General features: G+C 41.3%; 1 protein-coding gene across 9 annotated transcripts in view; it reads left to right on the plus strand.

The window, feature by feature from the left end:
• afdna (afadin, adherens junction formation factor a) overlaps nt 1–24,757 on the plus strand; it is a 112,108-nt gene that overhangs the window by 11,483 nt on the left and 75,868 nt on the right. For 6 of the 9 annotated variants that reach the window (XM_030046602.1, XM_030046604.1, XM_030046603.1 and 3 more), the window contains exons 2-6: nt 19,495–19,690; nt 20,390–20,502; nt 21,606–21,763; nt 22,037–22,197; nt 24,280–24,437. In XM_030046602.1, coding sequence (XP_029902462.1) covers nt 19,495–19,690; nt 20,390–20,502; nt 21,606–21,763; nt 22,037–22,197; nt 24,280–24,437 — 786 coding nt within the window. The remainder of the gene's footprint in view (nt 1–19,494; nt 19,691–20,389; nt 20,503–21,605; nt 21,764–22,036; nt 22,198–24,279; nt 24,438–24,757) is intronic. The other 3 variants (XM_030046609.1, XM_030046606.1, XM_030046608.1) reach the window with 1 other exon arrangement.

The following is a 24,757-nucleotide window of genomic DNA, read 5'->3' on the forward strand; positions in this document are numbered from 1 at the left end:
ATTGTTGGATCCTGAACCCACTTGAAAGAGCTGGATCTCTGATCGGTTCTTTTGACCAGTTACACTGGTCCAGAGTAACTGGACCAGTGTTGCAAACTGTAGGTTGAGAAAGGAATTAATAGCCCCCTCCAGTGATTTCATGACCTCAGCCTTTCTCCAGATGCTTCCTGAAAAAGTTGAGTGATGCATATTTCTCTCCACCAATCACAATCTCAGGCAATATCAGTCACCTGTGCAGCAGGTGTAACCACGCCCATTCCGGTGATCACATACCTTGCTAGTAAATCATTGAGAAAACGGGAGCTAATTACACTGGCCCCGATTAACCTGCTGCACATAGATCACCCAAACTCAAAGCTTTAAAAAGTAGTGAGTGGCCCGTAGATTCCTGAAGGGTTTTGAGTCTCAAATTCAGTTCAGGAGGTCTTAAAAATGCTGAGGCTAGTCTAGTCTAGTTTCTCCTACAGGAAGATGGAAATGCAGACCTGCAGTTTTTATCTTCACATTTGTACCTGTTGTGAAATTTGTCTTCTGTGCAGTTACAAGTGGTATTTAAAGGGGCATAAAAAAGTCTTATATCTAACTTGATGAATTTTGCAGACACCCTGGTTTACTTGACAGGCTGTACATTTTCCTGGACAGACCGCACAGATCTGATGAGTGTATGAGAAACTGCTGGTAGGATCCTCCCTAATCACTGTATCCAGAATGACACACCCACATGGTGTGTGTGTGTGTGTGTGTGTGTGTGTGTGTGTGAGGAGTGCATGGGGAGTCATTTTGGGTAATGTGTAGCCGTTTTCAGGTTTCCCACTGGTCACGGCATTCCTGGAATGCACAGAGTTTTGAGGAGTGCGTTCCGGGTAGGGAGCATCAGGGAGTCTGGAATTCTCAGGGGTGAAAGTTGGAATATCTCAGTGATTTCATGGGAGGAGAGCAGAATGAATTTTCCTGCTTGTTTCACTTCTTCAGGAAAACATGGTCAAACCAGGACGTTAGAGTTGTTTTAGGTCATGGAAGTACCGCGGCTTAGTTTGGGAAAGTTTTGGAAAAGTCAAGGAATTGTACAAAAATGTTTCTCTCTGCGGACACATATTTGTTGGGAAGCACCTGTGGTTCATAATCTCTTTCTCTCTCTCTCTCTCTCTGTCACACACACATTCCTTCCCTGTGATCTGGCCTCTCTCTTATCTATCTTTTCTCTTTTTCCTCTTGTTCTAAAACAAGCAGTGTATTGTGTGTGCTCAGCAGAGCAGTCGGTCCTCAGAGCTGTGTGTGTGTGTGTGTGTGTATATGTGTGCCCCAGCCAGCTTGTCAGACCTTGTTAATCACCTCAGAGGCCCGACCCCCACCCCTTCCTCTCTTTCCCCCCCGTTGGCTTCTACTGCCCTTCGAGCCCTCTCATAGGCTGTCCACCTGTCAGTCAAACCTGCACCAACGCCCCCCCCATGACCTCATAGGATCAGACAGCAGCTGAGGACCAATGACTGTGAATGTTGCACTTGCTACCAGCTCCCATGGTACTTTGCTGCAGATCAGTGTTTAAGTTCTGGCCCAGAAGGAGGGAAAAACAAGGAGGAGAGCACTGTGTTATCAGTGGTGCTAATGACAGTGGGAGGGTTGGGGGGTTTACCCGTGCTGGAAGATAAAGGGCAGTGTGCTGTACCCACAATTATCAAAATGAAAAGAAAAATGCAGCCGGATGTTAAAGAGATGGTTCACCCATTTTGAATAATTTGATATTATTTCTTTCCTTGCCCAGCTGTTGTGTGGGACAGTAGTGGTGATATCTTCCTCTCATTGTTACTGAGTGCTGGATACTGGCTGGATGCTTCAAATACTGCATGGACATTCCCGCCTTGCTAACATTCTTAAATATAAGTGCCTTAATCCACTCAAATTGGTAAATAAACAAAGTTTGAGTTTGATGATGTCACAGGACTGTAGCAAATGCTCTCGTTTGGGAGGGCGCCAGACTGAATGTGCCGAACTCACTTAAGCTCTCTTATTTGCCAGGTGCTGTTGACAACAAGGGGTCATTTAAAGGGGATGGTCACATAAATGATTTCTTTTTTTCTTTTTCTTTTTCTTTTTCTTTCTCTTTCTCTTTTTCTTTTCTGTTCTGTTCTTTTCTTTTCTTTTTTTTTTTTTTTTTTTTACACAGTTTTGTGGATTTCCGATATTAGGACCCATCCCTGCTAGGGTCTTAGATGAATTAAATCTGGAACCGTTTAGAAAAGAGAAGCTTTTTTATTGGTCACGCAGCTAGTCAACACAGCATAACCTCAATACTAGTGGAAATCTGAAACTGCCATCATTTTACAACCATGCATTTCATGTCTTCATCATAAATTTTGGACTGTGTAACAACGACAGTAATTGTCCAGTTACTGGTAAATATTTGGAATCAAGTGCAGTGATCATTTTATAGCATTTAGCCTCATTGACCGCCATATATTGCATGCCTTTTTTGGTTTCATGGCAGCTTTCTGTCTATATAGGCTTTGGTTACACTGATTTGCCAAATTGTGTGTGTGTGTGTTTGGCAGGACGACGCTACAGACACAGGGCAAAATTAAAAATTTAGATGGCTGGTCATTTTCCCACACCACAGGTTGTAGTAGCAGGTCTTATGGTCAGGGCAACTTGGGCTAATCCTTAACAGTGTTAGCAGTCACACAGCTGGCTGTTGAAGCTGTTTCAGGGTGTTGTCTTTAGTCTCTTACACACACACGCGCGCACGTACACAAACCCAGTGATACTACAATAAACAAAAAACAGTACACAACTGAGATTCCAAAACCGCTAACAAAGACCACAAACTATTTGGCTGTGTGTATGTGTGTGTTGAAATGTTCTGTGGTTTGGCAGTGTTGGCCTGTGAATGGCATCAGCGTGCTTGTCAGGAAGCTAATGAGAGCAGACAGCCTTGACTAAGCTGGACTTCACTTTTTCATAGTTTCATAGAAAAGAGCATGACTTCGCTGATCTGGAAGATGACATGTCCACCTCAGCATTTGTTGGAGAAATCAGCACACACCAGCTAGTTTAATATTTCAAAAAGGGTTTTGAAGTAGCCTACTTTAAGGGAAAATTTGCTAATATAGTTTTTGCTTAATATATTAATTTTGGTACAGCTCTGGCATGATGCATAAGAGGTAATTTAAATTGTGAATCAGTGTTTATGAGTTGTTGTGAGTTGATCATGAACATTCATTCATTTCAATATGACATTCTGACCCAGTTCTGTACAAATAAGCATCAACGTTTCCTTTGTCTTTTTCTTTTTCTCCCCTTGTACTCCTCTGTTTTTACTGTCATTCATCTTTGTGGTGTGGTTGTTTTGGTGTCCCATGTTGGTGTAAATGCTGTTTCAGAGGCTTTTCCAACCTCTCTGGAATATAATTTAGCAGGATCTTGCTTGGAATTTGTCAGGAATGATATAGATTTTGTTGGTGGTCATCAAGTTGTACAAAATATTGGCTATTAACAGAGTCAAACCACAAATATCAGCCTTCAAAAATCCATACTGGCTGCAAGTATCTAGGGCCGTCCCTGTCTAATAATTTGCTTTGTCTACTGAAAGCCATCCATTCTTAAATACCTCAATATTGATATTGTGACGATATTGTGGGGTTAACCGTTGGATACTAGCACCCAAAAGATTTTTGCGTAATAATCATTGGTAATGTGGATTTGATGACCAAGCAGGGAGAGATGAATAAGAACTCCGAAAGTTCAATCTCTTTGTTGTAATGCAGCCCATAAAACCAGGAGAAGATATCACTTATGCCATATCTCGATATTACAATATCTGTAATTCCAGATGATATCTAGTTTCATATCATGATAGTGATGAGATGCCACTATGCTAGTTTGATAAATGCAGTGCTGTTACTGCAAAGAGTAATTACTGAAGAAAGACACAAGCACCAAAAATAAACATAAATCCAATTGTATGCTAGTTACTTCCCACACACACCACATGGACGCATGCACATGAGGGGATTTTCCAGAGGCGGTCTGTGTGCAACATTTTAGCGAAAATCTGTGTGTTTGGAAAGCACTGAGCATATGTCTGGATCCTGGAGACTTGGATTGTATAGCATGAGGAATGTGAGCTTTTTTTTAATGGACGTTTTGATATTGTTTTCAGACAGAGGTCAACCCTGCACATATGTAGAGGGATTTAGGTCTGTCTGTGTGTCCTCACCCAACGTCGAACATCTGAAGCTTGTTGTTGGCCCCCTAAAAAAAGCTGCACCCTGTCCTCACCCTGTTTCACATCAGCTCCACCCGACTGGTAGGGCCTAGTAGAGAAATGAAACGCACATGCACACACACATTCTCTCACAGAAATACAATAGTGGTGTGTGACCTCTATGTGCTGGAGACTTCCCTGCACGCCACTCCACCCGCTCACATTTGTTGATCTTAGCTGCTCGCCCAGTTTCATAAGAAAGGCTTCAGCACACACACGCAGACACACGCACACACACACACACACAGACACAGACACACAGATGCAGAGTCCTGAAGGACAGTGGTGAATAGTGACTAGGGCTGACATCGCTGACGCAAGCCAAGACTGTGCGTGCATGTGTGTGTGTGTGTGCTTAGGAATTCAGGGTTTGGGTGTAGATCTCTCTTGGGGAAGGCAAAGACTAAAGTCTATTCGTCTGTCTTATTATTCATTTTGCACATTTCTATGTGTGTGTGTTTTGTGTGTGTTAAGCCTTTTGTTTTTGTGTTAAATGTCTGTGGAGGCCAGCAGGTGTGTGTCAGGTTCTATAGGTGTGTCTTCGCCTGCATATGTGTGTGTGTGTTGTGTTATGTGTATGTGGAAGGGGCGAGTCTCCACTCCCAGCTGCTATTCCTGGAAGTGTCAGCTGTGTGTCTAAGGAGCCGATGCTTGATGGAATTGGGACTGCAGCACCCACTGGTGTCGTAGGCATTGCTAATAGAGCCAGATGGGTGGGGCTCACCATATCAGTGGTTCCTAACTAGTCGGTCATGGTCCAAAAGGGGACAGCAGGGTGGTGCTGAGTGGACTCTCAGTGTGTGGGTCCACTTTGTCACCAAAAAAAGAATTGTAATGAATGTCTTTAATTGCTGTTGCAGCTGTGTTTTAATTGGTTCCAAGCCTTCTATGCACTTTCTTGGTTATTTAATATTAAAACCGTGCATGGAAGTGTTGTGTGTTGGTGCACTTTTCATGTTGGGAAATAAAAACTGAATGGCTTTTTCAGTCGGCCCATGTGTGGACTGTGATTTCAACTCAGACAGCAAGCAGAGTTGAAGCAGAGTGAATAACTTTGATTTCAGCTGCCATGTTAATGGACATGCTCGTCCAGACGTCCTGCGGCCTGGACAGAGCTGGTGGCCTGCGAATGTGAGGGTTTTTTTTTCTCCTGCCTGGAGTCTATTTTTTTTTCTGTCGTGTGCAGTGGAATGACGCATAAAGACAAAACCCAAGAAAAGAAATATCAAAGTGTTGCGGGAGCTACACTGTTGTGGCCTATGCTGGTGTGAGTATTTTCAGTTCTGTGTACGGGAACATTGTTTGCATTCTCTGAAACAGATTGTTCTCTCTCAGACAAACTGATGCTTTACACAGTGTTTTTGGATATTTCTCTCCATTTTGGGACATCTTGCCCTCTGAATACTTGGAGGATGAGTTGGCAAACATCAGAACATATTTTCAAACCTTTAGAAATTGACTTCAAGAACAATGCGGATGCTGAAGCTAAATCAGTTGAGAACCACTGTGCTACATAACATTGTCAATAGCAGAAAATGTAGTCAGTCATAGGAAAGCATATAAAAGCCAACTTAATTTCTCTGTGACTGCATACTGTCCAGATGCAGTGAACCCCACACCGAAAGGTGGTGCAGGTTAAACCAGACAGCAGGACGATGGCTTCTCTGGTTCAGATTGGATAATTGGATTGGATTGGTCCAAACAGCAAAGCTGCGAGGAGTTTTCTTCTGTTTTTCCTCCTTCAGGAGCAGATCAGCTGCCCTCTCCTCTCTCTGCCTGTCCACCTGTCACCTGAGAAGTAGGCGAGGTTTGGCCTCCCACTGCCGTGGCAACATGACACTCAGCCGAGGTGGTTTCCATAGCAACATGCAGAAGGCCTGGTGGTGTTGGGTTCCGTTGATGGCTACCATGTTAGCTGTTTGCCTTTGCAGGCAGCAGTAGCAGCACTGTGTGGAAGCACACTACGGCACCCACGTGTGTCGTAGGGCTTGCAAATCAGTCTAGTTTCTCTTTTGCTGCATGGCAAGACTGGATGGATGGGGTTTCACAAACCCAACTGTTTGCTTTGGTTCTGATTGGTCAGTCTGTCTGATAGTTTTAGGCCTCCTTTGCACCAAAGTCACCCCAAGTCTGAGAGAGAGAGATGGACCTGCAGAATTGTGTGTGTGCACTGCATTCTTATAGCACATCTCTATTCTCTGCACGTTAGGACCTTCAGAAACACCTAGTAAGGTCACATTTGTGCTTGTGTGTGTGTGTGTGTGTGTGTGTGTGTGTGTGTGTTCACCTCCACAGCCCTGATCAGAAGGTTCTGTGTTTAACCAGACCTTCTGTAAAGCCATCGCAGACTGCTATTGATCTCTCTTTCTCTCTCTCTCTCTCTCTCTCTCTCTCACACACACACACACACACACACACACACACACACACACACACACACACAGTTATTCACTTACTTGCTTGGGAGAGTGCATTAGATTTAAAGAGGTAACACTGAACTTGTTTGGTAAAAAGACCTTGATAGATCAGTGTCATATTTTTCCAACCTTGTGATGCATCGGCTCGTCTTGATCCACGTCCAAAACTTGGGCATGCTAAGAGACGTTATGCAACTCACACACACAGACAGCAAGAGAAAGGGTCTGTCTTTTATCTTGTTCTTTTGTAATTCCTGGAATGAGAGAGAAAGTATCAGTAAATGGAGCAGAAGGGAATGCTTCCTCTCATTATCCAGTTAGTCTTTGGCTCTGACAGTTTGAATGTATCCACTTGGGTTCAGCCAGTACATTTTTTTTTTTTACTGCCGATACAGAACCTTTTTTTGTCAAAAATTTGTGCCACAAAAAATTTATAAATCAAAAAAGTTAACACTTTTTATTGTTCCCCTCAGAAATTTGTTCTTGTCATGTTGGTTATAGGCCTTTTTTTGCATGAACAAACGTCCCTTACTGCCTTGAAATGGTTAAAATATAATCCTAAATCTTGCCCTCCTTAAAAATGTGTGGATCTGGGAATATGCAGTCTCTGCCCACCTCCATACCTGCTGGCACACAGCACAAAAGCAGAGCTCTGTTGTTTTTTGGAAAATTAAACACTGGTATGGGACTGCTCTGGCTACAGACAGCGGCAGGCCGAGCTGGTGCTAATGATATGGAAAGCAACAGCCCATCGGTTGACAGGATTGGCTGCTGGATTCCCATTCCTACTCCTAGTACTTAGACTAATAATAATAAACATATGGCAGTGATGCTCGTCTCTTGTCGTCATAGTATGGGAACCAAAACCTTTGTCGACAGCGGCGTTCAGGGCTATACATCCAAATCAGAAGACCAAGTTCCTGTGGTGTGTTTGTTTTGTTGCCGTTCAGAGCAGAGGGTGTGATGTCCCATAGGAGAACAAATGCTGCTCTGTTACAGTCAGCTTTGGCTATTCTTGCCAAGCCAACACTTATTAACACAGATTTATTTATATGAGTGCGGGAGTGTGTGTCAGCCCAAAGCCACGAGATGGATTGAGTGGTGCTGATCAGTTGTTTCATTGGGGTTAGACTGATATATGGGGCCGGTATTAGTGTCTTATTAAAAATCACATGTGGTCCAATCAGTGCTGTCCACTGCTGATGGATGTGATGGCGTTCGGTTGATTCCATACAGTACATGGTGAAGAAGTGTTGATACGTGAATGTTAACCCTCTGAAGAGATGATTAACATGAGTGGGCTTAAAAAAAAAGTGAGCAAAATTTCCTTTGTTTCTTTTCACAGATATTTTCTTTAAATTAGTACTTTGGTCTTTTAAGACCCATTCATTTATTATTTGTTTATTTTTTTTTTTATCTTCTAATTGATTATCTCTTTAAAAAAATATTTAATTTTTAGTTTTGTTTTGAGTGTTGAGAGTAGAAAAAGCAAAATCAGACATAAATAAGAAAAGCCAAAGAAAATGTGGTTGTTTTTATTTTAGAAGGGTTATTTATTTATTTTTTTTAAATGTAACAAGAATCTGCACTTTCCACCAAAAAACATGTCTCTTCATAGGCTGATGTCATGATTTTTCCAAAACACTTATAGAGAGAAGTATAGGGAATTCTATTCAGAGGGTTAAATGCTGCTTTTGGTCAAGCTGACAGCTTGTATGTCCTGTCCCACATCAGGTGTACTGTGTGTGTTTGTGTGTGTGTGTGACAGAGAGAGATAGGACACAGACTTATTGGCCTTGTGGTGGCTTTTACCACACACACACACACACACACACAGACACACACACACACGCACAGACACTCACATGCACAGTGATTTGCTCCCAGTGGCCATGCTGTTATCTGCCAGCCTTGATCCGTGGGTGTGTTATGGTGGTGGTGAGGCAGTGAGGAGGGTTGATTTGTGGTCCGGTGTCACCACAATTTATACCATGCTGTCCCACAATGCCTTACTCTCTCAGACTGACCGGGTTGGGGGGGGGGGGCGGCGGTATACGGCTCGATACCAAAACAGAAACTCACCTGAAACAAAGGGTCTTTTCTTTCCAGCCACAGAGGGAATGTGCTCCTTTGGGCCTTTCATTCATTGAGGACCACAGGCCTGTGCTGGCCACCTTTGTGTTTTTATGGCGGCTCAGGTTGATTCACTATGCTGTCACAGTGCCAGAATTTTGATGCTAAGCAATACTTAATATAAAATCAGAAAATTTCAAACTACTTAAATACCAAGGCAAGCAAGGAACGTATTTGAGTTTGGATGTTGGTTTGTTGTTGGTCTGTCTCTGGAGCAGACACCTCCATATTTGGCTCCTGGCATCAGGTTGGCCAACCAGTTGAGATGGACTGGACCCATTTGAGGCTCAGGGTCCTCATTTGTTAGTCAGTAAGTCACAGCCCACACATACTTGGTCTTGGTTTTATATACTGTTTTAACATAAAATAACTAGGAAACGTGCATGGAAAGCTTAAAGGGATAGTTCACCCATTTTGAAAAGTGTGATATTATGTCACCCCCTCCCCAGCTGTTGTGTAGGACAGTAGTGGTGCTATCTTCCTCTAATTGTTACTGAGTGCTGGATACTGGCTGGTTGCTCCAAATGCTAACTGTTAGCCAAATGCTAACTGTTAGGGGGACTTCCCTCTGGATAATGTTCTGAAAAATAAGCTAGGGTCCTCCTAGGGTTGGAGCCTGTAGTCTTGTGGGTCTATCTGGGGGTTCATGACTTGTAAATGTTTGAGAGCCCCTCATTTTGAAGAGGCCCATTCTGTTCCGCGTGATTGGAAAAATGTGCGATTGCTCGAGTCACACATCTTGTAGCCTAGCCGCCAGCTCACCCCATAAAGAAAAATAAATGGGGTCACCGGTTAAAGAGGGCAATACATGTTGTTTTTCTTCCAGCTGATGACTTCACTAGCATCAGTCTGCCTTAACTCAGTTTCTCTATGCAGGTTGGAGTCATTCCCAGTTGCCTGTTATATTTTTTTGTTATGGAGTCAAATTGTTTTAACATCATTTATAGATTCTTCCATAGCATTTTCTCTTATATTCATTTTTTTTTTAGCATTCTGTCACTCAGTAAATAATTGCATTGTTTGCAATCTGCATCTCACCTGCCTCACTAAACACAGACCTTATATCCCCTTATATCCCTTAACAATTAATTTCTTAATGACCTTTTTTTTTTCTTTTACTGCTTGTTTATATTTTCACTACTTTTGATATTTTCAGCCAGAAATATCCTGATTTTGATGTTAAGGTTATGCCATGTATGACCTTTATTTCATTTCCAGGTCTTGAATAGTCTTGAATTTAGCTTTCTGAAAGCTGCAGAAACCGTGCATTACATTTCCAACCTTTGTTTGGAGGCCTTGCCCCAGGGCTTGCTCTCAGCCATTTTCAGAATACAACTGAAAAATCAAAGAGGTAGGCCTGATGAATTTTCAACAGGTAACACAAATAAGGTGGTTTGATTTTGGACCAGTAATAATATGCTCTAATCCTCATTGTTTTGAAGCAAGAAGAAAGCATTTGTGGTGCTCCTGTGTGCCCTCTCTTTCATCCCTCTCTTCTGTCTTAATCTGCTGGTGTGTCTGTTGTCTTTGAAGTGAATGTGCTCAGATCAGATCTGGGATGAGTTCTCCTCCCTCCTGTAGACTCAGAAAAATAATGGTTCTGACTCACTCCATAAAAGACTGTGGTTCCATGAAGTACCATCAACCACTAAAGAACTGCTTAATTGAGTGGATTGTTCTTGATTGGGGAAAAAAACATCTGAAGAGGATGCTTCATTGAACCAATTGGCTCCACCAAGAACTATTTTGAAAAGTTCTTTAGAGAACTTTTTGATTAAAGTGCTCAGAAGAACCATTTAATCGCCACCTCAAAGGGGTGATGGATTTTTGAAGCATCTTTGGGTATTTTCAAAGACTTATTTAAAGGTTTCACATGTCTCGTGTAATATCGACAAAATATGTATGCTTCATGTTTCTATTCATGTTTTCCTGATCTAAGCAGTTGCATTTTAGAACTCATTTTCCTTTAGAAATCATTTTTCCTTCCTTCTCTCCAGCCATTGGTTTCCATTCATTCCACTATGATATGAAATTGAACTTTTAGAGACTTCAAACCTTCTTCACACCAGTATTCCATAACAAATTCGTCCACATTAGTTTTCCTAAAAGCTGCAGCACAGTGGTGTTTTAATGACTCGAAATTGAGCAGAGTTAAACAGTCACTCCGCTGGAAAATAGTCCTTGGGGAAAAATTTGCTTTACACAGCCAATTATCAGTTCTGTGGTTTTTGAATGGCGACGACTTTGCCGCCACATAAGCAGAACTTTAGAATGTGGCTGTTTCAACCAAAAATTCATACTTGAAAATTGTGGGGATTTTGATTACGTGATGAAATCTTTAGTACCGCAGCATGATTTACAGAATGTTTACTTACAGTACAAAATATTGTTAAACTGTAGTAAATGAGCCAAACATTCAAAATCACTGGAATGGTCCTTTTTAAAGAACAGTCATCTTTGTGATTCTTTGTGGAGTAAGAAATTGAGAATCAGTTATGATTTCCATCAACCTTTCCTCTCCTCTGTTCTCTGAAGAACCGTTGCTGGTTCCTCAAAGAGCTGCTCTAGTGGCTTGTTGAGGCACCTTTTCAACTCTTTAGAAAAACAGCCATGGCCTGAAAGGTTCTTTGTGAAACCAGAAAAGGTTAGTTTATGGCATCACTCTGAAGAACCATTTTTGGTTTCTGTTTGGCACCTTTTATTTTTTTTTTGTGCGTTTGAGTCAGACGCTCAGCCCAGCTGACCCCAGACCAGGGCTTAGGGAGGAATCCCCCATGTTACTGCAGGTGGGGCTGCAACAATATTGACTCAGGAACTCAACTCATTTTATTAGGCTCAGATTCCTGTGTGTGTGCGTGTGTGCGTGTGTGTGTGTGTGTGTGTGGTGGAGACGTAGATGATGCACGGCACCTGGAATCTATTTTCATGTTCAGACGTTCATCCACAGAGCTCCTCAGAAGCAGGTCTAATTTTTAATAAAGATACTTTATCAGCCAAATCTATTGTCTATCCCAAGGTAACTGTTCAAAATGTTAACATAATTAACATGATAGGGTTTTTTTGTGAACTTTTGTGATGTGACACATTTAAAATGTGGAAAAGATGCAATAAAAATAATTCTTTTAGCTACATTTTCACTTCTGTAGAATCATAATAGATAGACCTGCAGTCTGGCAGTGGTGCTGACTGAGCTGTGAAACGCTGTATTTTAACAACAAAAGGCTAACCACTTCACTTGGCAGTGCTAATGTAATCATGCTAAATATTCAAATTGATGCTTACTGCAGTTGAACTGCACGGGAATTCAAAATGCAATCGTAAGTTTGATCATTTCAGAATTTTGTGCCAGAATTCACTCCGTCCTGCTGTAGTCACACCAAATCTACATGGATACGGACAATTTAGAGTGTATAATTCTATTTTTCAATTTTTGTTTTTTCAGTCACTTTCCTCTCTCCATATGGACGAGGCTTCAGTCTTGGCTCTGCAGTGTGGTGGTTTACCTCCTTTTTGAAATGGAGCTCTGGTTAGCGTCCCCAACACTTGATAACACACACACACGCGCGCGCACACACACACACAAGCAGTGGGGAGGGTGTTAAGATAAACGGAGGGAGTGTCTTTTGTGTCACTTTGTTTTTTTGACATGATTTTTGTAACCAGTTCCCACAATTTTGTGGTTGAAAACAAACCTAAAATGCGACCAACTGCACCATAGGTTTTTAGAGCCGCGCATGCATAATCGAATATTTTTGGCCACAGTTTGAAAAAAACAAACCAAACCAAAAAAAAACATCCTGGTGGAAGTGTACGCATACTCACTCCTGACAGACACATGGCAGGTGAGAGCTGTTTTTTAGCACGAGAGAGTGAAGTTAACACACTTTCTCTCTCACACACACACACACACACACAGTGCACACAGGCATGACCTTTGACCTCTCCCTTTGCACACCTCTGAACCCCAGGCGTGAAGCAGAGAGCATGTTGGGAGGATTTGGAAGCCACTGTTATCTTTTCACAAAGCTTGTTTACCCTCCTGCGACCTACTTCAATAAGAATCTCTTTCTCACACACACACACATACACATACACACACTCCTGGACTACTTATATTTTTTTATCATTACTCTGAAGCTGTACTTAGATCTATTTGTGTCCAAGCTAAGTGAGGTTACCTTACACAACTTTCCCCCCGATTCAGGGCCAGTCAGCTTTACTCTGCAGACTTGAGTTCCAGCGTATTTGGAGCCCAAATCACTGTTTACATTCTCAAAGGGCTTTACGAGCCCACCAGTTTACAGCAAACAAACAGGACAGCGCCCCCTGGCTTAATGCACATAGCGAGCAAAAAAAAACCAAAAAACCAAAAACCCACAGATAGGAAAAAAAGAAATAGGTGGAAATTAGGTGGGCAAAATAAATTTACCAAATAAATAACAAAAGTTAATAGAGAGAGTCCAAAAGTTTGTTGGGGGCTACACAGTGGAAACCGGACCAGATAGAGCTGTTTCAATTGAAAAATCAGGTGGTGTGTGTTCCTCAAACACAGGAATATTAACGAGTAATTAATTAATACTAAGCTTTCTGTAAACTACAAAACTTATTGCTGGACCCCGTTAAGAGGGAAGGCCTAGAGACTGTCACCAGCTGACTTACTGAATGACTTTTTTTGGAAATGAACATACATAGTGGAAGATTTTAAACGCTGTTTATTAAGTTCAGTGTCAGACTGTCACCTTGTGTGTGTGTGTGTGTTTGTGTGTGTGTTTTTGGAGAGGCTTAACCCCCCCCACAAACACACACACACTCTCTCTCTCTCTCTCTCTCTCTGTCTCTCTCAGGTTTTATCTAAGTGATAACAGCTATCTACAGTGTTGGCCTACTTTGTGTTTGTGTGTGTGTGTGTGTGTGTGTGTGTTTTAAACTGTAGTCTTACCCATTTAGTCACAGGTATCGCTTGCATATCTTTCTTCTCTTTCCCTCCACTTCTCTATGGGAGGTGTGTGTGTGTGTGTGTGTGTGTGTGTGTGTGTGTGTGTGTGAGAGAGAGAGAGAATTCCTTCTCTTAGGCGCTGACGTCTCCGCCAGGCACAGCCAAGGAGGAGGATTATAGTGGACACACATGCACACACACACACACACACACACACGCCTACCAAGTGGCTTAATACACAATATGCATTGGTGCTTTTGTTCAATATACAGGACATTTTAGAAGCGAGAGTGAGAGAAAAGTTCAGGTCTGTTGTCGTCGCTCGTTCTCATTTGCAGAGGAGTGTAACACTTCCTTCTGTTAGTGTGTGTGAGAGTGCGTGAGTGAGTGAATTCAGGGAATTTGTGAAAAATGTGGAATATGGACAATGACATGTCGTATACACACCTATACAAAGCAGAAACACACACACACACACACACACACTATCCCCATATTGCCAGAAATGGTCCCACATCAAAGAATTCCTAAATCCTCAGTTGATACCTCACTGCCTCAACATTACTGGAAATATGCAGTGCTTTGTGTGTGTGTGTGTGCAGCGTGTGCAGTGTGTGTGTGTGTGTGTGTGTGCAGCGTGTGCAGCAGGCCTTATCCAGGCTGTTGTTTAGTGAAATACTGCCGCATGAGCATTTCCTATTAGCTTGTGTGCAGTTCAGGGACAGAAAAAAGCTGTGAGGGATTATTAACTCTTTGAGTCTCTGGTGGGTGGGCTGTTATTTTGAAAGGCTTTATTTCATTCTCTAAACAAAATACACTTCAGTTCCTTTCATTTAAAATAATTGATTTTTTTTGCAGTTTTTTTTCTCTTTTAAACATTTTTCTGGTTAGTTTGTTGTATTTGAATGTAATTTTTGATGTATAATTATAGTTTCTGGTTACTTTTTTTTTTTAACTCATTTTTGCTCTATTGTATACATCGATGCACACTTTTTTTTGTATACATTGACACTGGTTTTTTTGTTTTTTTTTTGCACATTGTTTTTTGCACATTGGGTACTTAGATCTTTAGATCTCGAGTGTCATCTTTTATTCTTTATTTTTTATATTCTTTATTTTTTATTATTCTTTATTTTTTATTTACTTAATCTTGTACTCTGTGAATACTGCTGAAAACTGAATTTCCTTCGGGATGAATAAAGTATCTGTCTATCTATCTATCTTTTTTGGGCAATTTTCAGCTAATTGTTTTTACTAATTTTCTGGTCATTGTAATCTTTTACATTTTTTTTTCTAATTGACTATTTTTTGGAATTCTCTTGTCTTGTATTTACTTATTGATTTTGGGTAATTTTTGGTCATTTCTTAGTAATTTTCAGGATTATCTTTTAATTTTCAGTGTCAGTTTTTTTTTTTTTTTTTTTTTTAGCATTTTCTGGTAATTTTCTGGTAATTTAATTTTAAATGTATGATGTTTTTGAAAGAATTCAAGTGAATTTGCTCAGGTTTCAAAGGCTCAGAAGGTGTAACATTTGGCACTCGGCTTTAACTGTCAGTCGGTTTTAAAGTGGCGACCAAAAGAAGGAGTTGTGAGGTGGCTGACGGTGTGTGGCGGCAGCGGTGGCCGGTGGTCTGCAGGTGCGTCAGGCTGGTCCACTGGACCTGCTCTGGCCGGTGGGTGAACCGTCTCAGCCTTTGTTGGAAAGCAAGCGGACTCGTGTCTCCACGGTAACGGTTACCAACCGTTGCACAAGTTTGACAGCGGCAGCTCTCAGCGACCCACATTCCAGCAGTAAATCACAACACGTACGCATTCCTGGCTCCACCCCGGCCTATCGAAGCGCTCAGCGTTCCCAGTCCACTCGTCTGTTGTTTTATCAGCGGAGAGAGAGAGGAAACCTTCCTCCGTACCCGCACTGCACTGCTATTCTCACTCCTGCTTCTTTCTTCTCTCAATCCCTTCTTCTTTCCTTCCTATCTCTCTCAACTTTTATGTTTTAACAAACTCATAAAAGGTAAAGTGGTGAGTTGTAGTTTTCTGACAAGATGTGACACAGATGGCTGGAATAGATGCTGTCATCCCTTCGGCCACGACGACTTGAAAGTTTTCTTCTGCATAAATTTGGCCGTTATTGTCAGTTTCTGCCTCGTTTTGTTTTTCGCAGCGGAGGAGGAAGTGCATCTCTGTCTCAGCCTCCCCTTTTCATGCAGCGCATCTCTGGAGTCGTATCCGCAAAACATCTTAAGGCTAAAAGTAGCTCCGAACTTCAGAGCGTCTTAGCAATGAAAGCAGCTCCTGAATCTTGAAACACTTTTGTTTTTAAACAGTTTTTCCAATAGATGGGCCGTTTGAAAAGTGATGTCGATGTGTCAAAGTGACCAGCACTCCCAACCCTCATAGAACGTTAATGTTTCTGCCATGCATCTATTGCCACGGTCTCACTGTAAGCTGCTGTCACTGTAGATTTCCTTCATTTGTGAATCTTGTTTTGTTTGTTTGTGTTTTTGGGCCTAAACTGGCCTCAGACGCTGAGCCTGTGTTTGGTCAGCATTCAGCTCTGCTTACTGTCTTTGACAGAGTGAACATAATCAGCCAGTTGCTTTTCTCTGTTTTGAGTTTAGTGTTTTTGCTTGGTCATGCCAGTGTCCCAGATGATTATTTTTGATTTGTTGGACATATTGGTTTATTCAGATTGTTTTTTTTTTTTGGAAAGCAGTGAGGCGTTACTGGAGTGCTTGAAATTGTGCTGAATTTTGGGATTTTTTTCAAAAATGAATTTACAGTTTTTGGCAGGCTTTTCTCAGACATGAAGGATGTGAATTGAGATAGAATTTGATTCACTTGTTGGTAATTTGATTAAAGGACATTTTTTTCTGAAATGTGAAAAAAATCAGACAACAGAGTTACTTAAACACTATTTATTCTAAAAAAGAAACCTTATTGGCCCAAAGTGTCCAAGGTACTTATTTGAGTCAAAGCATTTTACACACACACACACACACACGCTCACACACACACACACTCATTCACTCACTCACTCACTCAGTCTCAGTAGTAATGAGGCATATCCGATGTGCTGCCTCGTCTTAAGGAGCAATGCCAGTGGGAAGTCAATAGGAGCTAGTATACACAAGCTGGTGTGTGTGTGTGTGTGTGTGTGTGTGTGTGTGTGTGTGTGCGTGCTGGCAGGCCACGCCAGGCCAGTGGATGATGTAACATTCTTCTTTGCCTGTTGTCACACAACATGCTGACACACTCCACTTCCTGGCTCTCAGCCAATGGCACTTCTCCCCTTCCACGACAGACAGGGCTCCCCGCCAATGGCCTCGCGGCACAGGCCTGCAGGGATAAAGACAAGGGATAAACACACACACATACACACACACACACAGAACTGACCATGTTTCAATAAATAAATAAGTTAATTAAAAAAAAAAAAAAGGAATTAGGAGCACTTCCGTTGCGTAAATAAACAGACGTCCTGAATGTAGAAAAACAAACAAACCAACAAGAGTTTAGTCCTCTGTAAACTAATTATCTTTGGGTTGTGGACAAAACAAGACATTAGAGGATGTTACCTTGGGCTGTGGGAAATTGTGATCACCATTTATCACCATTTCGTGGACCAAACAACTCATCAGTTATTTGAGAAAATAATCGACAGATGAAAACATGTGAGCAGTTGCAGCTCCAGAGGTTTCTACCAGCTCGTTCCACACACAAGCAGTCTTGAGAGGTAGAGACATGAACTGGAAAGGCCAGGCTGAAGGTGCAGCAGCAGGAAAAATGAAAACATGAAAACAAAGAAATACACTTGGTTGTATTGTTACATACCAGCTCATAGTTATATAACCAAGTGATGATTTTCTCCATGTTAGAAAGTAACTGGTAGGGCATTTGTGGGAGGCTGTCTCTTTCTCTCTCTGAACCTCCATGGTCACTTCAGCTGATAAACTTATGAGCTCCTGTCACTATTTGACAAACTCTCCTCCATCGCCTTTACCACATACTGCTGTTAAAACTTTGAGGACATTTTATGGAAATTTGCTGTTTCATGTTGGCTTTTACTAATTCAGGCTGTCAGAATTTGCATAAAGTACTTGGAATGGAAACCCAGCTTGAGAAAAACAAGTCGAGAAACAACAGGATGCCTTTCACAAGCATTTAACCCTTTGAAACCTGAGCAAACTGGCTCGATTCCTTTCCAAAACATGGGGGAAAGGCAATGAGCCACTTTACAAAAAAAAAAATGACTCAGGGAATTTTAGATTCCCAAAAAAAGAAAGAAAATGACCTGAAAATACATATTTTTTAAAGAAGCCAATCATTAGAAAATTATGAAAAATAGTACAAATAAGTAAATACAGTTATATGATTTTTTTTATCTGCTAGTTGTCAGATAATTTTCTTGTTTTTAATTTTTTTTCAGGACTTTTTTGTTTTTTATTTATTTATCTGTTTATTTATTTAACTTCTTAATTTCCAAGTTATTTTCTTGTAACCCTTTACTAATTTCTTGCAAATGTTTGGGCCATTTCTAGCTAAGTTGCTCATTACCTTTTTTTCCCCTATGTTTTTGGAAGACATCAAGCCAATTTGCTCAGGCGCCAAAGGGTTAAATTCTGTGACCCGTGCATTTTATGTGTGTGTTTCTGTGTGTGTTAGGTCAGTGAGTGGTTTCAGCTGGAGAGGGTTTTAGGCCAGTAGCACCATGCACTCTGTTGTATAATTGAAGTGCCTGATGGCCTCAGTGTGCAGGGCCAGCTTGTATCAGCAGGTGGCTGAACAGCGCCCCCTGTAGGTTGTGCCAGACACAGGAGAGGGCTGGTCAACAAACGTCCTGGCTTGTTTGTATTGGCTTTGTAGTTTTTGTTAGTGTGTTCAGCTTCAGAAACCTTTGCCCTTTACTGGTGATGAACAATTCAGCACAAGATAGAGGTTAATGGAATATATCACAGTGTACATTTTTATGATAATCTCTTTTGAAAAATGTGGGAATGCTGTATTTTTTGGTATTTTCTGTAGCATAATTTAATATATATAATTGTAATGATTTGTAAAATAAATGTCTGGTATTTTCTGATTTCTAGGCTTTTATTCATTTCCCAGTTTTTTTTTTTTTTTTTTTTTTTTTTAGAAAATATCTAATAATTTCTTTGATTTCTTTTTTGCTGATTTTCTGAGAATTTTATTTTACGTATTTATTTATTTAGTTGTTTTTGCTTTTTCAGATTTGTTTATTGATTTGTTTTTTTCCCCATCATTTTCTAGTAACAGTTTGCATTAATTTCTTCCTAATATTTGGTTCATATTTGGGTGTGTGTGCGTTTGTTTGTTAGCAGGATATCTCAAAAAGATAAAAAAAAACAGCTTTGCATTGAACTGGGTGGAAAGGTTAGTCATAGGTGATTGAAGAACTGTTTCACTTTTCATATCATTTGGCCAGTGGGGCTTGTGGCTGTGGCCATGGTGACTTTTTGGTGAATATCCAATATGTGGAAATGGCGTGTGGCATGTGCTCTGCTTAGTTTCTAATCAGTTGTTGTGTCATTTAGTTAATATTCAAGAACATATTTTCATTTATTGTGGCAGCCTTGCAAGTGCATTTTTTCCATAAAAAGAAAATATTCAAGGAAAATTTATCCTGTGAACTGACTAATTTCTGAGAGATGAAAATCAGGTGGTAAAGGATGAGAAAGCCTGGACTAAGATGTGCCTTCTCCCTCTCTCTCTCTCTCTTGACCAGGATCTGGAGTTCCATGGCGTGATGCGGTTCTACTTCCAGGACCGGGTTGCCGGTAACTTTGCCACCAAGTGCATCAGAGTCTCCAGCACGGCGACAACACAGGATGTCATCGAGACATTGGCCGAGAAGTTCAGACCTGACATGAGGATGCTGTCCTCACCAAAATACTCCCTGTATGAGGTGCACGTCAGTGGGGGTGAGTCCCATAGACTGACAGTAAGAGACAAACAGAGAGGTCAGCTTACACTAGCAGAGCAGTAGCTGCAGTGTCTGATTTGGACTTTCATGGCTTTGCGATAGTTTGGATACACCTTTGTCTTGTCCAAACACCAGTTTAGCCTCTGTTTCTCTCTGCTTTGTTGGCTTGGACATTGTGTTTCCCATTCTGACTATGACAGAAATCAAGCATGACTGCTGTCTAAGTAAAGAAAATAGTCTCTTTAAAAATAAGGCAGCTTGATGTGTGTTATGTGTGTAATGGAGAAACTGAACAGTACAGTACACACCTTACAAATCTGATAAATCACCCATAAATTTGTTCTTTCCACAGTGGGAAAATAGCCATTTCCTTGTCTCTTTGTAATTCAAATTAGCCACTAGCATGTCTGCTGCTCATAACTCTGACTAACTGAGTTGACATTCAGACTAATTGGTTAGAAAAAGCTCACCAGTGAAGAGAATGGGCCGATAACAGAGGAGGGAGGCAAAGATAACAGGCTTATCACCAGGTGACACATAGTAAGCCTAGAGACCTTTCTTGAGGCACAACCAATGCAGTCCAAGTCAACGTCTTACTGGCCCTGGGCCACTGGATAATCCTTTTTGTTGAACCCTGACATGGGTGTATAATTTGTGTGTTTGCATGTGTGTGTGTGTGTATGTGTGTGTGTGTTAGAAGAGCGTCAGCTGGACCTGGACGAGAAGCCTCTGGTTGTTCAGCTGAACTGGAACAAAGATGACAGAGAAGGACGCTTTGTTCTGAAAAACGAGAACGACATCCTGCCCAAGGTAGGTTGGCCTGTGTGTTAACTTGTGTGGCCAGTCACTGCACTCACCCAGCTACTCACCTGTCATCCGTTTAAGGAAAAAATCCACCTGTAAGGACCACTTCACCCATAATGCATCATATTTGTATCAGGTACTCAACTTATGCTGCCTTGAAAATTTTAAAACACTTGAGGAACAAAGAGGGTCCATGCTTTTAGAGCGGCAAAACAGGATCAGAAGTTTACTGCAGGCATGGCTTAGGTGACAAAGACAGCAAGAAGCTACACACTGCAAAAACGCAAAATCTTACCAAGAGTATTTGTTTTATTTCAAGTCAAAAATGTCTTATTTCTAGTCAAAATATCTCATTACACTTAAAATAAGACATGATCACCTCAGAAGTAAATTGTTTTTAGACAATTTTCACTTGTTTCAGGTGAAAATTCACTTGAAACAAGTGAAAATTTGCTTGTTTCATTGGCAAAATTTGCCAGTGGAAAAAGTGAAAATTCACTTGAAATAAGTGAAAATTAGCCAGAAACAAGAAACAAATTTTTTGTCAATGAAACAAGCAAATTTTCACTTGTTTCAAGCAAATTTTCACTTGAAACAAGAGACAATTGTCTAAAAACAAGTTACTTCTGAGGTGATCATGTCTTATTTTAAGTTTAATGAGATATTTTGACTAGGAATAAGACATTTTTGACTTGAAATAAGACAAATATTCTTGGTAAGATTTTGAGTTTTTTCAGTGCAGAGCACAGATTTGGAAAACAAACACAACAACACATCAGCATAGATTTTCCTTACCGAATGTCAAGAGTTGGGTCCCAACATGCTAACAAGCAAGTATGATTACCAGTATGCTCACTCACTTTCAGTATCACATTTACTGCTGTTTGTTTAGCTTCAGCACTCTCTTACTACGTCATATTGTGTATCTGTCTGATTGGACAGGTTATCTAAGTATATGAGGTGTATTTTAATGGAATCATTCTACACTCCTCTTTCTTTAGCATGATTACGAATTCCTCCGTTCACATCAGCAAGCATCTCTTTATCTGCTTTATTAACTGCTCTTTCTCCCCCTCTTTTTTCTTTCTCTTTGTGTTTGTCTCTGTCAGAAGAGCCAGAGTAATGGTCCAGAGAAAGAGAAGGATGGAGTTATCCAGAACTTCAAAAGGACTCTGTCTAAGAAGGAAAAAAAGAAGGAGAAGAAGAGGGAGAAGGAGTTTGCCCGAAACCCTGATGGAGACGAGCAGACGCTGAGTCGAGAGGACGGGTAATACACACACACACACACACGCGCGCGCACACGCACGCACACACACGCGCACATACAGATGGTCATCCATCTTTCTGTCTCGCTCGTACATCCTCTCTGTCCTTGGAGAGATCTTGGGTTTTATTTTTCCAAGAAAAGTGTGGAAGGCTCTAGAAGAAGAAAGGATAGTGATTTAAACTTTGACCTGTTGTTCCTCCATCATTCTTCTTTGCTCCTCTTTGACCCCTCCTGTCCTCCTTTCTGTGGACCATCCCCTGTGTGGTGGCTCAGGGAGAACAGTCGTCTGGCGGCAGAGGTGTACAAAGACATGCCGGAGACCAGCTTCACCAGGACCATCTCAAACCCCGAGGTGGTGATGAAGAGGAGGCGGCAGCAGAAACTGGAGAAACGCATGCAGGAGTTCAGGAGCAGCGACGGGAGGCCCGACTCCGGTAATTAAAATGACACTCAGCGTGACTTTAGAGTAGCTTAAATTATAGTGTTAGTCATTACTTCACCCATTTTGAAAAAATAATATTATTTCCCTCTCCCCTATCTGTTGTGTAGGACAGTAGTGGTGCTATCTTCCTCTCATTGTTACTGAGTGTTGGATACTGGCTGGATGCTCCAAATGCTAACTGCTAGCCTCCTACCATTGAGCTGGACTTCCCCCCAGCTAACATTCTTAAATATAACTTAAGAGTAAAGACTTAATCCAGTTACATTTTTTCAAAATTGGTGAAGTATCCATTTAACACAACTGAAACGGTGATCTTTGCCTTGATAAATGATATTGTATCAGAGCATCTAGACGGTCTTCACACCTGACATAACAGTTCCAGTCAGGTGAGATGAGGCTGTATATAAATAATTAATATGCCAGACATTTTTCAAACAGCAAATCAGCTCACTTTGCCGATTTTCACTTTTTAACTCGCCTTATTCTAAATGAGTGCAGGTGTTGGCAAATCACAGAATAGACTTAAGAAGTCACATTGCTCTTTGTCAGGGATTTGTTTGGAGAAGTTAATGTTCTGTTTCTTCAGCAGTGAACTAGAATGATTCTGATCATGACCTTTTTTGGGCAGAGCTGGTCACAGAACAGCCAGCTGTGCATTTAGTGTGTGTAATAGCATCAGCTTTTTGTTAGTAAAACAATTACTTGGTTGAAAAGAGGCAGCAGAATTGGATCCGGTGGATCCAGTCCAATTTAAGAGACGAATGTGCATGCATGCACATTTCATGCCATGCAAGTTTTAACACCATTTGAATTTTCAGAATATCCATGTATGTGGAATATATACATGAAAGAGAATGTGGCAATATTATGAAAACAATTATGTAAATTTACATGTTTTACATAGTGTGCAACCTATGCATTGTTTTCACATCAGCAGATCTGCAGAAGGCTGTGCATATATACCAGTGTTTTATGCACACACATAGTGATGCACACACGCACACACACAAACACTGGTTGGTTTGGTATGTTTATGTGGTTATGGTGTATTTGTGGGTGTTAGGCACAGCGGGACTGTGTGTATGACTCATGCATTACCTAATCACACTGCCAGACAGACAGATGGACTGACCGACAGACCCTAAAAACAGCTTTAACCACTGTTCACATACGGTAGACACACACACACATACACACACACACACACGGTGGGACAGGGTGGCTTGTGGTTAGACAATGACGTTCTCCTAGCAGAAAGTGCTATTTTAAAAAGCCCAGTTTATGTAACACTGCTGAAAATTCTGTTCCACCAGCTTCAGCTTCCACCATGGGACTCGTGTCGTCTTTTCTACTTGATACAGCATCAGTGCGCACATACTCTTTTAGGTTTTCTCTGCAAAAAAGACTGTCAATCAATCAATCAATCATATCAATTCATTCAGCTGACTTGTAGAAGCAGTCTCTTCAGTCCAGTGACTCTTCCAGTTCAGGAGAAATACACAGTAGTCCAGATTTACCTGGATACACCAAAGCTGATAATTAGCCTGCAGTTAAAGTCCGGATTCATGCACAGACACTACTGTTAGAACAGTGTTGTAAGGCTTAGGTGCCAAAGAGTTTTTGCACAGTGTTCACGTTGATTGAACAGCAAATATGAGAAAAAAAAATGTTTTAATACGCAGTGCTCAATAGGAAAAAAAATAAAACCTATCATTTAAAATCAATTTAGGCACACGTTCCAACCAACTTTTGAAGCATGTCCAAATGTCTTGAGCCAACTTTCTGATGAATCTGCAAGATTGAACTGTCTGTTGCATGCCTTGCTGTGGTGCAAGTTTGACCACAGACATGAGAGAGAGCACAGGTGACAAGGGATGCTGTGGCAAAGTGAAGAAGAAGTCTTACCAATTCAGTCTGAGATATTTAGTGAGTTTTGACTTCAGAATGTCTTTTATATGTAAACCAGTGTCAAAACATTCATTACTGATTTTGCTGTCTCAGTGGGGAGAATAAAGCCATATCATGAGGTACACTGACTAATAAGTGTGAGTGTGTGTTTTTTACTGTCCTGCAGGGGGCACGCTGCGGATCTATGCCGACAGTCTGAAGCCCAACATCCCCTATAAGACCATCCTGCTGTCCACTACAGACATGGCCGACTTTGCTGTGGTGGAGGCGCTGGAGAAATATGGCCTGGAAAAGGAGAACCCCAGGGAGTACTGCATTGCCCGGGTAACTTCACCTCCCCCTAATCCATCTCCTAAAACTTCCTCCTCCACTAAACACTCCCAAAAGCTGCACGGCCTCCCATTCCTCCAATGAACCTCACCCACTTTCTCTTCTGTGTCAGGGATATTCAAATAGTTGGGGCCAGGAGCCAATTTTGGAGCATAAGATGAGGCCAGGGTCCCAAATGATCCATTAGTAGAAAGGACAATGACTGTCCTTTGAAAATGTATATATCCCAATCATTTGTTTTGCCATAACTAATATGTGATATCATGAGGCACTGTGCACAATTGCGGTAACTTCTCTCCCTTTTAATGTGTTCA

Source organism: Myripristis murdjan, chromosome 24, assembly GCF_902150065.1.
Source record: "Myripristis murdjan chromosome 24, fMyrMur1.1, whole genome shotgun sequence".
Lineage (NCBI taxonomy): Eukaryota > Metazoa > Chordata > Actinopteri > Holocentriformes > Holocentridae > Myripristis > Myripristis murdjan.